Source organism: Colius striatus, chromosome 10 (assembly GCF_028858725.1).
Source record: "Colius striatus isolate bColStr4 chromosome 10, bColStr4.1.hap1, whole genome shotgun sequence".
Classification (NCBI taxonomy): Eukaryota; Metazoa; Chordata; class Aves; order Coliiformes; family Coliidae; genus Colius; species Colius striatus.
The window spans coordinates 9,659,108-9,673,680 of record NC_084768.1 but is presented as its reverse complement, the minus strand read 5'-3'; the positions used below and the strand labels follow the sequence as shown (position 1 = coordinate 9,673,680).

Below are 14,573 nucleotides of genomic sequence, written 5' to 3'. Positions count from 1 at the left end.
TTCACTTATCTGAGAATCTGTTGTGGGATTAATTCTGCACTGTATAGTGTGATAGCATCTGCCAGTTCATTTCTCATACTGCAGTACAGCAGAGTACCCGTTGTGCTTTTAGCTTCACTGAGCTTTATCATTCATTGTCACAGACTTCAATTATTTGTTGATGTAGGTTCTTTTCAAATCTTTGACTTAACATTAAAAAGAAGGTTAATGATAAGCAGCAGAATTTAAGTGACAAACCTAACGATACAACTGTTTCCTGATACTGCATCTTGACTAAAGAGCTCTAACAATTATAGTTTCCTGACTGTGCTTGAGGGCCATATTTTCCTTATCACATAAGACAACACTGTTAATCCTGTCCAGGCAGGTTTGCTCAGTACATCAATCGACAGAATTCTTTGGCCAAGAAAAAAGAGTGGAGCTCCAAACAAAAGAGAAATAGCAACAGTGGAAAATTGACCAAAATCCATATTGATTAAGAATCAAAGGAGTACTGAGTTTCTATACTGATCCTTCCCATGGGATCCAAATTGCCCCCTTTACAACAATGGTCATAAATACTTTTCTTCATTGCTTCAGTAATATTGTTACACATCTGTTCTAAATATGATCAGTTTTAGATCTTGTTATTCCAATGTATGCTTGTGCATATGCGTGAATGGACTGTGCACAAGTTGGGAGGGAGAAGAAAGCTTCTGATCTCCTCTACATGTGGTAGACTAATTTGTTTCTGAGGGGTTTAGAAAGTTTTGTGTTAGACTAAGTGGGAAGACAAAGTCTTTTTATAGCTTTGTTTCTCTTCTTTCTTAGCTCTTATTATTTCTGGTCTTGCAGGAGTGGTGTCCTAATTGAAACATTCTGCCTTCTGAAGCCTGTTGGTCACATGCTAATTGTTTTTAACTGAAAAAATCAAATGAGAAAAGTCTGTTGGACAGTTTAATTTTCTGGTTTATGTTTCAATGTTTGACTGATGCAGTTTGCTTCTCTAAATGCCTCTGTATAACTACATTATTAAGACTGTTTGTTTTGTGAGTTTTCAAGCTGTACATGTTAAAAATACTCCCCTAATGCAAAAATATAGAATGATGCACTCTTACTGAAATAGAGGCTGTATTTTAAGACGGCTTGATGTGGTAATGTGGATATTCTGGTTTTACTTTAAAATTTTAGAAGACTCTATCTTAGTCACTGAGTTTAATTTATATTGTCTTTTAAATTTTAACCCTATTTCTTTGAACACTTCAACATTACCATTAGCAGCATCTAAAGCACTCTTGTGACTGATGGACTGCACTAAGTACAATACTGGTTAGGTTGCTCTTTTTTGACAGGGGCAGTCTTTCTCCAGTTGGTGGTATCAGGTAAAGAAAGTGCCCCAGTCTTGGCTTTCTATTCCCAGCTGCTTTGTGAGGCAAAGCCTGTGCTGAATGGAGATGGATCAAATGGTCCTGCAGCTTACTCCTCAGATATTTCAAGGGGCTGTGCTTATTATGGCTGGGAGTGGGTTGTGGTAACAGTGCGGACCCTGTCTGAAAAGGAAGGTAATGAGGAAGAGGTCAGGTTGGGATAAGCTGGCCACCTTTGAGCTGTTTTTGTGTGGCAATATTTTCCCAGGAAACCTGGTATGCACCTACATCTCACTAAGCATCTTACCTGCTGGCTTTTTGGTTCTCTTACTCCTTCATGAGTTTCCTAAAGCAGTATGCACTAATACCCTGGGGCTTTCCACGAGGACTATCAGCATAAACATAACGTAAATATGAAAGTCTAGTCCTCTCTGTTCAGAAATACATCCAAGTTGCATCACCGCTAAAGCCTAACTGCCTCAAAGTTTTGTGGTGGTTGTAAACTTGTGCTAGTGGGGTCAAGCAGTTCTTGGCACTGGAACTGGTCTGTCTTCTGCTGATGTGAAGTGAAAGTAGAGTAGATTAAAACCTTTCCACAATGCTGTAGATGTGTTCCAGCTAGCTGACTTCACTTGTAAACCAATAGATATCGGGTAGAAAAGCTGTTTTTATAGCCAAAATGACTGGCAGACACAGTGCAGGTGCAGAAATTAAAGGAATTCTTTCAAAAGGTGTGAAAAATAACTGTCTGGATCATTTAGACTATTAGTTTCGTGTACCACTGCACAATAATCAGCAAGTCCAGACTAAGTTGCTAGAGGCATGATTAGCATGTTCAATTAAACTTTTACGTGTTAGAACAGGTGATTAGTTTGCTAGATTTCATCTTTAGCATTTGATCTCATTTCTAATTAAGCTGAAACAAGCTCCCTGAAGTTTTTGTAATACTATACCCCAGGAAACTTATTAGAGAAGAAGAGCTAGACAGAACATCATTATCTCAGCAACTGTTCTGATTTTTTTAATAGCAATTTCTGTTGCTCGTAGAAGTGACATTAGAAGTGGATTTCACACACTTTTTGATACTTAGCAATGTGAAACTGTCTGGTTTTAAATGTCAGTCAACTGTTCATCCAGTGTACTACAATTGCAAAGATAATACAGGCTTATTATCCACCGAGCAGTTTTATCCTATTTTACCACTAATCACGTTGCTGGGAAGTAATTGCCATGCTGATGGAATAAGCAATAAAAGAGTCGTCCCACTGTCATTTATTCTGTGTAACTCTGTGTTTCTATTCTGGAATTGCGTTTGATAATGTGGCATTCACCATTTCAGTCTTCTAATTAATCCATATGAGTAGACCTCTGAGTCAATCAACAAGCCCACTCAGTTTGAGTTTTGCCACAAGCAAACCAAGTACTACCTCACTGTGGTTTGAGTGGTACTATAGGAAGCCTATCTGTCAACAGCATTTCTGGAAAGGCTTTGTGTTGTGCTGTCAAATCAGTGGTGTCTTGGGACATGTTATCTGGCCTGATTGTGATGACAGTCTGGTGGTGTTGGAGTCCTTGCTGCCAGGCTCAGTATGTATAGAGTACAGAGAGGTCTTTAAAGTAGTATCAAGGTTACTCCTGAGAGAGTAGGAACCTGTCCAAAAAAGACTTTAAGAGCTAGATATTAATCTAGAACCAATACAATTTACAGGATGTAAATTTTGAGTTATTTGAAACGAACAACAAAGCCTTTAAAATATCCTAAAATATATGAGTATTAAATATTCTTTAAAAGAATAAAAATCAGTATTGAATGTGAAGAGAAATGGGAGGCAGGTAGAAAAGGAAGGAATTCAGAGAGCTACTGAGATGACTATTCTAACAAAAATCTAGGAAAGAACAATAGGTTAACCAACAAAAAATTGTTGCAAAAATACAACTAAAATAAAAAGTAGTGGAAACAGAGTGAAGCTAAAGAGGAATAAAAAAGTAATTTTTGTATTGGTAATCTCAGTTCAGATATGAATATTAGTTCAAAAGTCCTCTTTCGTTATTATAGGATTCTTTCAGCAGCATATAAAATTATGAGTGAAAGAAAAACCTGGGCAATGATTCCCAGGCTAGAAGTTTCTAGATATTTCTTCCTTTTGTTTTTTTCTTTCCTTAAATTGTAGACTTTTTTATTTTTTTAAAAAAAAAGGTATGTCTTAATTTGCAGAGAGTAATTAACAGTGGGAACCATCAATATTTTTTTATTAAGTGATGTAATCTGCTGTGGTATCAAATGACTCACTAATAGCTGACTGGATCATGTGCTGTAAATGATAAATCTTTATAATTGCAATGTCTGAAAAAGGCTTTAGAACTTTGTCAAATATGTTCTTACCCTTTGTATTAATGCAAGTAAAGTTAGTCCCGTACTCTTATTCTCTAAGCAAAAGAAAAGAAGATCGTGGCATGGTGGAAAGGAAATAAGTCCATGACATAATGGAGTTTGTAACCATTTCTTCTGAGGGGGGAAAAAAAAAAGAAAAAAAAAGTCTTGTTCTTATTTATTCACCTGTTGTTACTGAGATGATTTCTGCAGTCACTGTTGGCAGACAAGGAGTGTGGGAGAAAAAGCTATTTGCCTTGGCTGCCACTGCGTGTAGCGATAACGCTGGTGATGAATGTTCTGGGAAACTTCTGACTTGTGAGATAGGGAAACCAGGACAAGAAACAGCGGCAACAATTTAAATCTGTCATGAGATGAGTGCCATGTTCCTTCAGGACCTGGCACATATAGTGACAATTTGCCATTTCTGGTTAATGCCACTTCTGATGTTCACAAAACACAATCTTTCAGCTGTGCTATCATTATTCCTTAGGCCTTGTTACCAGCCTAGCAGAGCACACTCTTACCACCATTGCAAAGCCCTTGCTCTTTGCAGTTGGATTGGAATATATAAAGTCTTTGTTGTGATTGTTAGCTTTTGGCTCACTGACTTGTGTCCCACTGAGAAGTACAGGCCATGGATCTATGGGATCCTGTAAAATGACTTACAGGTGGATGGGGTCACGGAAGAGGAGCTGCACCCCTCTCTTGTGCACTCATGGTGTAAAGCCTCAGGCTTTTCCACTTATCTTCAGATCTGTGCACCTGATGCAGAGATTCAGAGGGAGACATGGCATTGAAAAGGCAGGGCTGTGCAGGAGAACTGTAGCTCATCAGCGGGGGGTTTGCCATGGTTAAAACCTTTCATTTGCAGAAGCTTCTCAGAGCGGACTCACCTTGTGTACCATCTCGTGATGTGTATGTCCTTTTAGTAAGGAGCTGCTCTTAATCCCTGGAGAGTTACATTGTATTTTGTGTCCTGTGCCTCAGACTGCTCAACTCAAAGATGTCTATGTAAGCATGGTCGTATTGAGATAATTGTCACAGAAATTCCATAGAGAAAATAAAGTTATAGATTCAGCAGCTTTTCAGCAAATGGTTTAAGATGCACAAGGGGGGTAAAAAAAAAAGCTAGCTAATATGAAACCTTTATATAATATAGTTAAGAAAGCAGGCTTCATTCAGTTGTGTAAACACAGGCCTCTAGTCCTGCTGAGATGCTCTAGGAGACCCTGTGGCATCGGTTTGTCACTGCAACAGGAAATGGGTGGTATGTCCACTTACCTGTGTAAAATCTGCCAGCCTAGCGCAAGTCTGAGGTAGCAACATAAACACTTCATAGTACGCAGTGCCCTTGGGCTAAGTCAAGATAGAACATATACGTACTTCATGTTGACCACCTGCAGTAAGCTTCAAGATGTCTCATCCCGTGTCATGTTTCTATAGTGATACATAAACATACAAAAATCAATGGAAAGCCAATGCCGGGAATCCATACTATGATAACATGCTCTTACTAATTTCCTTTCCTGTCTGAAGAACCAAACGCACCAATTGGCTGCAGTGGCTGATACCTTGTTGCTGGTATGATGAGAATTCATAGCTCTTAGAATCTGTGCACCTATGATGTATAATATCTAAAAGACTGCTTGAATCCATGATTTGCTTCCTCAATATGTATTTTGCACCTCTTGTTTTTTATCTTTCTACGTTTTTGCACCTATTTGGTTTTTTTTTTTAACTTAAAAGGAAAAAGAAGTTAGAATCCTTTTTATATTCTACCCAGACTCTGAATTGGGACTGCTACATTAAATCAGAATTTAAAAATTCTTTATTTCTCTAAAATTGTTTCAAAATGAAATTTAAGTTTTTTAAAATCAAAGCATCTCCAAGATGTACAGTTCCTCTGTGCTACAGACAAATTTTTAGAGAGGTTGACTGTGAAGCTTTGCTGTAGCAGACTCTAGGCAAGCCTGTGTTAGAATGCAGTCTTTGCCCAGAAAAGACTATTAATCCATGTGCAGCAAAATTGACATGTGCAGCAAAATGTTCTTTTCAGAGGAATTCTTCCATTGCACTCCTTCCTCTGTTTAGCAAACCTTAGACCAAACGTCAGGCTCTGAAGTGACCTGTGATTGCAACAGTACTGTATATTTGGCAATACTTGGAAATGCTTCAGTCATTTCCTGATCTTCTGAGGATGTAGGTTCCTAAACATCCTCATCTGCTCTGTATTTGGTGATAAATATCTCTGCTCATAATAGTTGTTTAAATTAGCTGTCTACAGTACCAAGTTCTGCATATTACTTCATTACTGCACTTAGAGTGAGTCTGCTTATAACTTATTTCTTGGTCTTTAAAAGAAGAAAACTCTAGAATTATTATGAAATTATGAAATAAATAATTGAGAGAACCTGAGAAAAGCCTCCTAACAACTTGTTCTCTGACTGCTTTTGCTCATGCAATGGAGAGACATTATATATTCTCAATTGCCACCCATCTGTACAGAAAAGAATGGGTTATTCAATCTTTACACTTTTGTTTTGACTGACTAATTATAAGCAGATTTTTACTTTGTTTTTTTAGAGCTGATAATCCATTTGCAGTACTTATTCTATGCTAGACACCAAGAGTGGATGTAAAACTCATGCACATGGCTGTATAAAAGAGTATGAATTTCATCACTTTTGTCAAGAAAGTAAGCCTACACAGATCATATTTACAGAATAAAAATGATCTAAATGTCAGCTCTTTTAAAAACAAAACAAAAAACCAAACAAAAAATCCTCCAGACCCTCCATCCAGTATGTGTTGGGTTGGGGTTTTTATTTAGGGAGCCTCAATAGATCAACAATTTCCAAAGCTGGATGCTGTTAATTGCTATAGTGGTTTTATTACTCTTCATTTTTTATCATGTCAAATTTAATGTTTGAAGGTTTGCCGCTCTTTTGATTCTGAAAAGAAAAAGAGTTTTAATTTTTATTAAGGGAAGGATGAGAGAAAATTCTGACAATTTAGCCATTTTAAAGTTTTTCATCTTTCTTAGAAGTGTCTGAATGATTAATGTGAGCAAATGCCTTTTAGTGTTGTCTGCCAGTGGAAAGTATACCTGAGCTCGTTCAAGTGCTATTAATGAAGATGTTAAAAGCAGTGATTTGTTATTGCTGCTGCCATTAGTTACTGTTTCATGAATCATGTGATTTGACAAAATACACTGTTGTTGTCATGCATCTGATAACACAAGAAAAACCAAGCAAGAGAATAATCTCTACTAGTTAATGATAAATTTATTTGGGGAAAAGGACTCTTTCTTCTTCCTACTTGAGAAAACAAAGAAAACCCCAATAACCAAACACACACACCCTTCCCCTCAAAAAACAAGCTAAACAAAAAACCTTACCCCCAAAAACCCAAAACAACACAAAAGCAACCTTTTAGCTTTTTCTAGAAGGAAATATGAAGTCTATAAGCCTGCCAGCAATAAGAATTGCTAGATTCATGACCTGTTGGCAATATCAATTCTAAACATTTTATGACATAAATATTTGTTTGAGTCCCTCTGTGATCTCTCTGAGCATTCTCTGTGGATGATTGTTTTTCTTCCTTCTGGAAAATCTCCTTTCTGCATAGAGGAAAGTTCAGTCTATCAACACATTACCTTGTGAGATTCGGTGTCACCTTTACAGAAGACTGCATGCTAAGACTGTTTGGATATGGAGAGCTACTATCTTTGTGATTGCAAACCTCTTCCACACAGACACCAATACCCAGGTCTTCTGAATTTCTAATCCCACCAGAAATGGGAAGGCCTTTCATAGTGTAGTCTTCTGTGGTTTTATGCTCTACTCAGACTGGCTTTTGTTACAGATCTGCTTCTATGCAGGAATTGCTTTTTAATAGTTCCTACAGTTTTTCTTTGCTGTGAGACTGTGGCATTTGCTGGATGAATCAAGCCAAAGTCCAGCGCACTGTACATACATCAGAAGTGAACAGCAGCAAAAGCTATATTACCCCTAACTGGCTTTCCTATGGAGTCCTTGCTTGCTGACAGGGGTTTTACAAGCTTAACGTTAACACATTTATTTGCTAATCCTTTTACATGGGGTCAGCACAAAAGGAAAATACTGTCTCTTCTACTGACAATGTCTTTTCTTACAACATTGACATTATCTTAAACCTTTTTGTACTAGTGTGGATTATGCTCAGACTTGCTCTAAATTCTACTTTGGACATGTACATAAATTCTAACTTGAATTTCATAAAAGTGATGGATAAAAAAGATTAGTAATAATATTTGTCTACTCCTTGACTTCTACCTACTTCAAGTATTAAACATTTGCATGCCAGAAGAACTTTTCTAAATTTTCAACCTTTAACTTGTCGTTGAATTGTTGTCATTAGTTTGAAGGCTGCATTTGAGTTTTTGATAGAACTTTGACTCAAGAAATCTCGGATAAGAATCTCTTTCCATGTGCAAGTAAATTATTCTCTGTGCTTCATCAAAACAGGACTGTGTTGGCTCTTGAATATTCCTTGTAATTGCTTTCCTTGCAGGACTGTCAATGTTAATCTGAAACAGAAGACAACATTACCAAAGTGTCAGTAAATATATGCAAAGGAAGGGTAAGGAAGATTAAATTTAGGGGACCTATACTGAATATCTTTTATTTATCTCTTATATACCTTCTAATCTAAAACCAGCCCCTAACCAAAAACATTGACTGTAGCAGAGTAGATTTCTCCTTATAGTGCCAGAAAACCCTGTCAATTTGCTCCTCTTTTGGCATTTGATTTAGTGAGTGGTATGTTAGTGGCTGGATAGGGAGTTTGCTCCCTTGGGGACGAAATTTCCCAGTCTGCCCCACATCCTTAATGGAAAGGCGAGTTTAATCCTGACTATTGTGATCAGTGGAGGTGTCAAGAACAGTGGTGAACTCGCGATTGCTGGACCCATGTGTAAAATATGGGACCAAGACTCCAGACCTTAGGGAGGTTAAGCAGTATATGTTTGACTTGCTTTCTACATCTAGAAAGAATAAGGATGTAAGTATGATTTAAGCAGAGGAAGTCATCTTGCATTTGTTTTTGCATGGAGTGACTGCAGTGGAAGAAGTAGCTGAAACGTGTTGACATCCAACCCCCTTTTCTTTTGCTGAGAATTGTTCCCAGAACTAGGATTAGATGTCTGAAGAGGAAGCTTGTCTTTAGACATCTAATGGGTCCAAGTAGCTGGAGGTGCACAATACCAGTGAAAATCTGTTGCTGAAGTTATGATCTCTGAAATAAAACTGAGCCCATATATCAGTCTTGTTTAGGAAAACTTTTGCTTCCTAGCGCTCTACTGCTGCAATGTAGAAAGATCCAGTAACAGGAAAATATACCAGATAAAATGGGAACTTTTGATGGTCCAAATTTTTTATTACATTGCCTTTTTTTCAGCTTGACTTTGTTAGTACTAAGAGGAGAACTGTAAAGATATGAAGTTAGTGTTCATATCTTTCATGAGATGAGTTGAGTTGCACTTCTTAAATGCTACTAAAATTTGAATTTAAGTTGTGTTTAAAGTCCCTGTGAGAATCTGTCTTTTTAAAGTGGTACCCAGTACTTGTGTTAATGGAAACATTAACAAGAAATTATCAGGAAAACCCAAAATTGGTGTGTTCTGAAGACCTAAAAACCAATCACTTGCAAGATTCAAATATATGCTATTTTAGAAAGAAAAGAATTGCATAGCTTATTTTTAACTGTACTGATTTAAGCCCTTTACTTTTGGTTAATGAACTTGTGGTTTGCAAGTGTCATTTCTCTTGGAAATGCAAATATGCTGAGTTTTCTATAGCTGCACATGCTAAAAATAAAATAAATTGGAAAAAGACAGAAAAATGCATTGTTTGCCAACTGGCATTTAAAACCAACAGCAGGAAATTCCACATTTCCTCAAGTTTTGGATTAGTGGGAGCGGTTTAGTCACTTAAACCAGAAACTTCTCTCAGCCAACACTGGGAATCCAGCGGAGTTGGTTTTGGCTTACCCTTCAGTGTCAACAGGGAGGCTGTATTTTGAGACTCTATAATAGTATTATTGTTATACATAAACCAGAAAATAATCTAGCCTGAATTTTCAGTTATATCAGTCTGCCAAGAGGCAGTGGCAGTAAAAGCCAGTATTAGCTTATTTTTTGCAAGGCGAATAATAAGCAGGAAAAGATAAAGGTCATAGAGCACAACTGGGTGAGCAGGAATGACTTTTTTGTCATTACATTGACACTTGCCAGGGGAAAAAAAAATCACTCTCAGACATTTTTATATACAAATGTGCTCTGTTTTCCCTAAATTTTAGGCTACTAGAAGGAGAAAATAATCTGGTTTGGAACCTTTCTTTTAGCTCATTTTATGTAGTGGACAGCACTGGGTAGAGTTTTTACTTTGTTCCTTTATATTTACTCTTGCAAAGTATGTATGTAGCAATGGCACAATCCAAAATCTATTTAAGTGATATCAATGGCCCCTGAATCAGACACTAAAAAGGATACCACAGATCCAAGAACACAGTTCTTAATCTAACGGTGCCTTTTGCTTGTGTCTTCGGTGGATATAGTTGAAAGATTTTGCAAGGCAAGTATTAAAATTCTAGGAGCAAGAGAGTTTGAGAGGCATGAATAGCAACAGTTTTCACTCCTTTTAATAAAGAGGTGCTGGCATTTTTTCTTGCTTTCTGTATGCCACGTTATACATCAGGCATTCTATTAGAGGAAATAAAGAGCTCATGCATTGTATCTCACCTCATTGGGAGCCTCAGGTTGAATATAACTTGTAAAAAGTTTTCTGGCAACAGAATTCCTTTTCCTCTGTGATGTGATCTTCTTATAAGCTTCACAAGCTAGCCAGAACTCTATGTTTTCATCACTGTGCTCTGTCTTCAAGTAGGTCTTGTAGATCACAGGCCCATCTGTAATTATTTCAGAATTCAAAATTTTATGCCATGAATACATACATTACCTTTAGGGTCCTTTGAAGACAACAGGGACATTACAAGTCAGTATACTTCTTGATAAAACCTAAGATAAATACTTTGCCTACTTTTCATAAAGAGCAGCCTTTATTTTCAGTGTGATGCATGCTGAGCATGTCACACAGTCATTTTTCATTAGTCGCACATAAGACATCATATATTACGCTATTTGACATCAATTTTGTTTTGGGGGAATTCTTTTCAGCAATACATATCGGATAAAAACACATAATTACTTACATCTACTTGTTATCAGCTTTTCAAAAGACTGGGACCATTGTAGCACTTCCTCTAAAGACACTCTTTAGGAAAAAAGGAGGAGATTATTGTCGAATTAGTTGTGGCTTGGAGTATTAAAAAAAATAAATGAAATTATGTTCTTAAAAATCTATTTTAAGAAAGATCTGCTTCAAACTTACATTTAAGCAAGTTTTTCTGTATGTTCTAGATCTTGTGCTTACTGTGCTGAAGCAAATATTCTTCTTGCCGTAACACATACAGATCCATCTTGAAGTGCTCTCATTCAATTCCTCTAGAAATTGCATTCACTTAATGAAATTGTGCTTAGGAGAAGCACAGGAACCGTACTAGCTTTGTAGATAGCAGCTTCTTTGAGACAGGAATCATTACAGAGTTTGAGATGTTGATATTTTTATTATTAGCAGAGTATTCAAGGGTTGTAGCTCTTATTGTAATATTTAAAGGCCTTTAACATCTAAGTTGACTAATCAGCTGAGAGCCGATTAAAAGCTCTGAACATAAGGTAAATCATGAAAGGTTAATCCGGCCTCAGCTGTAAGGGGCTTCCATCTCCAGTTGTTTACAGTGCAGTATACATGTTATTACTAATCTAGGCAGCCCTTGGAGGTGAATAAAATCAGTTTTCTCTTTCACGTTTGCTATTCTTAACCAATAATTTCATAAGCCTGTAGGAGTCTTCTGCCTAATTCTGGGAAAGTATATAAGTAGTGAGACAAAAGACTAAACAATTTAAGGAAAACCAGATGTGTGAAAGCAAATATCTCCATTTAAGTGCACGTAGCTCCATTTACACCAACTGATTTTTAAGCATTGCAGTTATAGGACATCAGTGCTGGTAACTTGGAAAAAATGCTTGTGCTTATATTAGCAGAAGAAAACACAAGGGATATAATCCAGTGGGTACTTTTCATTATTTGTCAGCCAAACTTGGGAGGAGATCCCTTCTCATAGATTATTTTATTTTCATATGATTTTTACAACATCTACTTAGTATCACAGGTTTTTTTACTTCACACTTAAATTAAAAGCAAAAATTGGCCTTGGTTTGAGTGCTTCCTGATGCTGCATAGTTTTCTGCTACACTACAGCCATTAGTAGCTTTGTAGCTTCTTTTAAGTGGCCATCGCACATTTTTAACTTGCTATACCTCACTCTTTCTCTGAAAGAGTACATGCTGTGACTCACTGATTATTTTGTCAGGCCTTCCTGAACTGATCAGAGAAATATATAGTAAGGGAAATGTTACCTCTATCAAACTGTAGTGTCAATAGCTCTCTAACTCTTGCCAGCAGAAGATTAATTTTTTTTCTTCTTATGAGCTGCTGGCCTCCTCTCTGAAGTACATGGTTATGGGGAGGGAGAATCTCTAGTCCTTTGAATGCATTTTTTCCTTAAGAGCTGCTTCTGAGTCATAGTCACCGTTACTGACGCAGACAATCTTTCACCTCTGTCAGCAATAGCACTTGTATATAGAACAAGTGACAATCTCCTCTGTCTCGTTAAGCATCCTAAGTAGGGCCATCTTATTTCCATTTATGATCATTTGTCTTTAGCTTTAATCTGTGAAGCAGAAAGAACACTGTCTGATGGGGCAGCTGACACAGAGGAAAACCTTTTACCTATTCGTTTTTCCTTTTAAAATCAGAACATGAAAGGCAGCAGGGACATATGAACATGGGTTATTAGGATGTGTATTGATGCCACTTCCATAGCTGCTGAGTTAACAGTAAACTTTTTCTGCACTGATTTGCAACATGATTGAGTTTGGTGAAGAATGTATATATTACACTGGAAAAAAAAAAAAAAGGACTTTCTCCAAAAACAACTTTGAGAATCCAAAGTTTAAATTGGAAAATGCTGTTGTAGGGTCTTGTGGGAGTTACCATTCACTTATTGTACTCTCTCCAGTGTAAAAGAGGGTTCTCTACAGGCCCACATCATGATTTAATCCAGGGACTAGTTTAGGCCTATGTCTATTTAAGAAGTTCCTACTGGAATATACCTTCCTTCCACTAAAGAAGTGACAGTTTACACTTCATGTATTGTAAAGGAATTGGCTATATGAAGCTGGGGCAGTTGTGAAGGTGTTGCACTCCTTTCCATGATCTTTGCAAAAAACACTTCCACTTGTCTCTTCTACTCAGCTGTGTGTGCTGCAGAACATAAGAATCTTATCATTACTTACTTGGAGTGGATCCCATTTTCTTCTGCTCTGAATATCTTGCAAAGCCAACAAGTATTTGGGTTCATTCTGCTAAATATGGAGAATATTCAAGTTTTAAACTTATTGTGCTCAGTTCTGGCTATCTTAAATAACACATTTCATGAAGTTTCCATATATCAGTGTAACCAGTTCTAAGCAGTATTCTTATGTATCTAATCTTTTATCTATATGAGTCATGACTGAAGCACTAGACCAAAATGTATTTTTGTAAAATACAAGAACTTAAAAACCAAGCAGTCCAGTAGATATCTCCTAAGGAAAAATCAAAGTGTTAATCATTCTCTCCCTTTGGTTTGCCAGTTGTGAAGAGATTACAAGTTTGAGACTGACCCAAAGAAGAAGGAACACAGGAATCTTTTTCCTGAAAGTTCAGAATGACCTGGACCAGGGTTTACAGCTCAATGTAAACTGGACAATGCCGAGTAACTTGTTAAGTGTCTGACATTAGTGTTCATATTTGTCCAGCAAATACCTCAAAGTCAATAAAAATTCATACTAAACTTGCTGTTCTATAGAAATGGTATCCATAAGAAAGGGTGTAATTTTTGATAGGAATGAGGCAGCCGAGTATATGTTTGTCTAAAAAAAACCCCAAATTAAAGAAAAATCTTGTGACCTGGAGTGTGTTTGTTTCTTCTCTTTTGGCTTTCAAGAGATGCCAAATTCTTTGCAAAGTTTACAGAGGACTGTGGGTAAGTTTGCATACACCTGCTTGAAATGAAAACAGTAGTCTCATAAGTTATTTGTTTAAACTCAGTTTCTTTCAGGTTCGGGTTTGACTGACACATACTATAACCAATATTTTCCTTCCAACTGAAACACAGAGTAAGACCCAAAACAAGGCTTTATCTCCCAGCATTCTGAACCTGTGAAATGATTGCACTTACCTTTAGTCTCATTTCCCTTGTTTCCTTGAGAAAATATCTAAAATATTTGGATATATCCTATATACAAACTCTGTCCAACTGCTGTACTGCAACTCCTGCTGCCCATAGCCTCTGCAGCCCTGTAGGACTGTCAATGGCCAGTGCCTCTTTCCTACGTCTGTGGAATTCTTTGAGCTACACTTTCTGCTTGGTTTTTATATGACTTCCTCTTTGCTTGGCTGTTCATTTCACCAGTATTTGCTCATCTCACCCTCTGCCTAAAAGCAACCTTTTACACGGTATTCTATATTTTAAATCAGTCATGCACGTAAATTCTGACATATGATTATCACTTACCACATTATTTTAGACTGTTTTACCCAATCACCTTTATTTTGGATGTTTTTATGTTGCAATTGTTAGTCTTCTATTCACTGAAAAAAAAAATACAACCTTTATGGTTTTTTTTGGAACCTGAAGTTTATGAAGGTTAT

At 37.0% G+C, this 14,573-nt stretch overlaps 2 protein-coding genes across 2 annotated transcripts in view; one reads left to right on the top strand and one right to left on the bottom strand.

The window, feature by feature from the left end:
• The window catches only part of RGS4 (regulator of G protein signaling 4), a 146,818-nt gene that overhangs the window by 29,918 nt on the left and 102,327 nt on the right, over window positions 1-14,573 (top strand). The window lies entirely within an intron of this gene.
• Window positions 7,735-13,239, bottom strand: RGS13 (regulator of G protein signaling 13). The gene is made up of 4 exons (XM_010205740.2): window positions 13,175-13,239; window positions 10,969-11,030; window positions 10,499-10,665; window positions 7,735-8,287 (listed from the first exon to the last, which is right to left on the bottom strand). Exons 1-4 carry the CDS (start codon window positions 13,237-13,239, stop codon window positions 8,090-8,092), a joined length of 492 nt encoding a protein of 163 aa, XP_010204042.1. The 3' UTR covers window positions 7,735-8,089.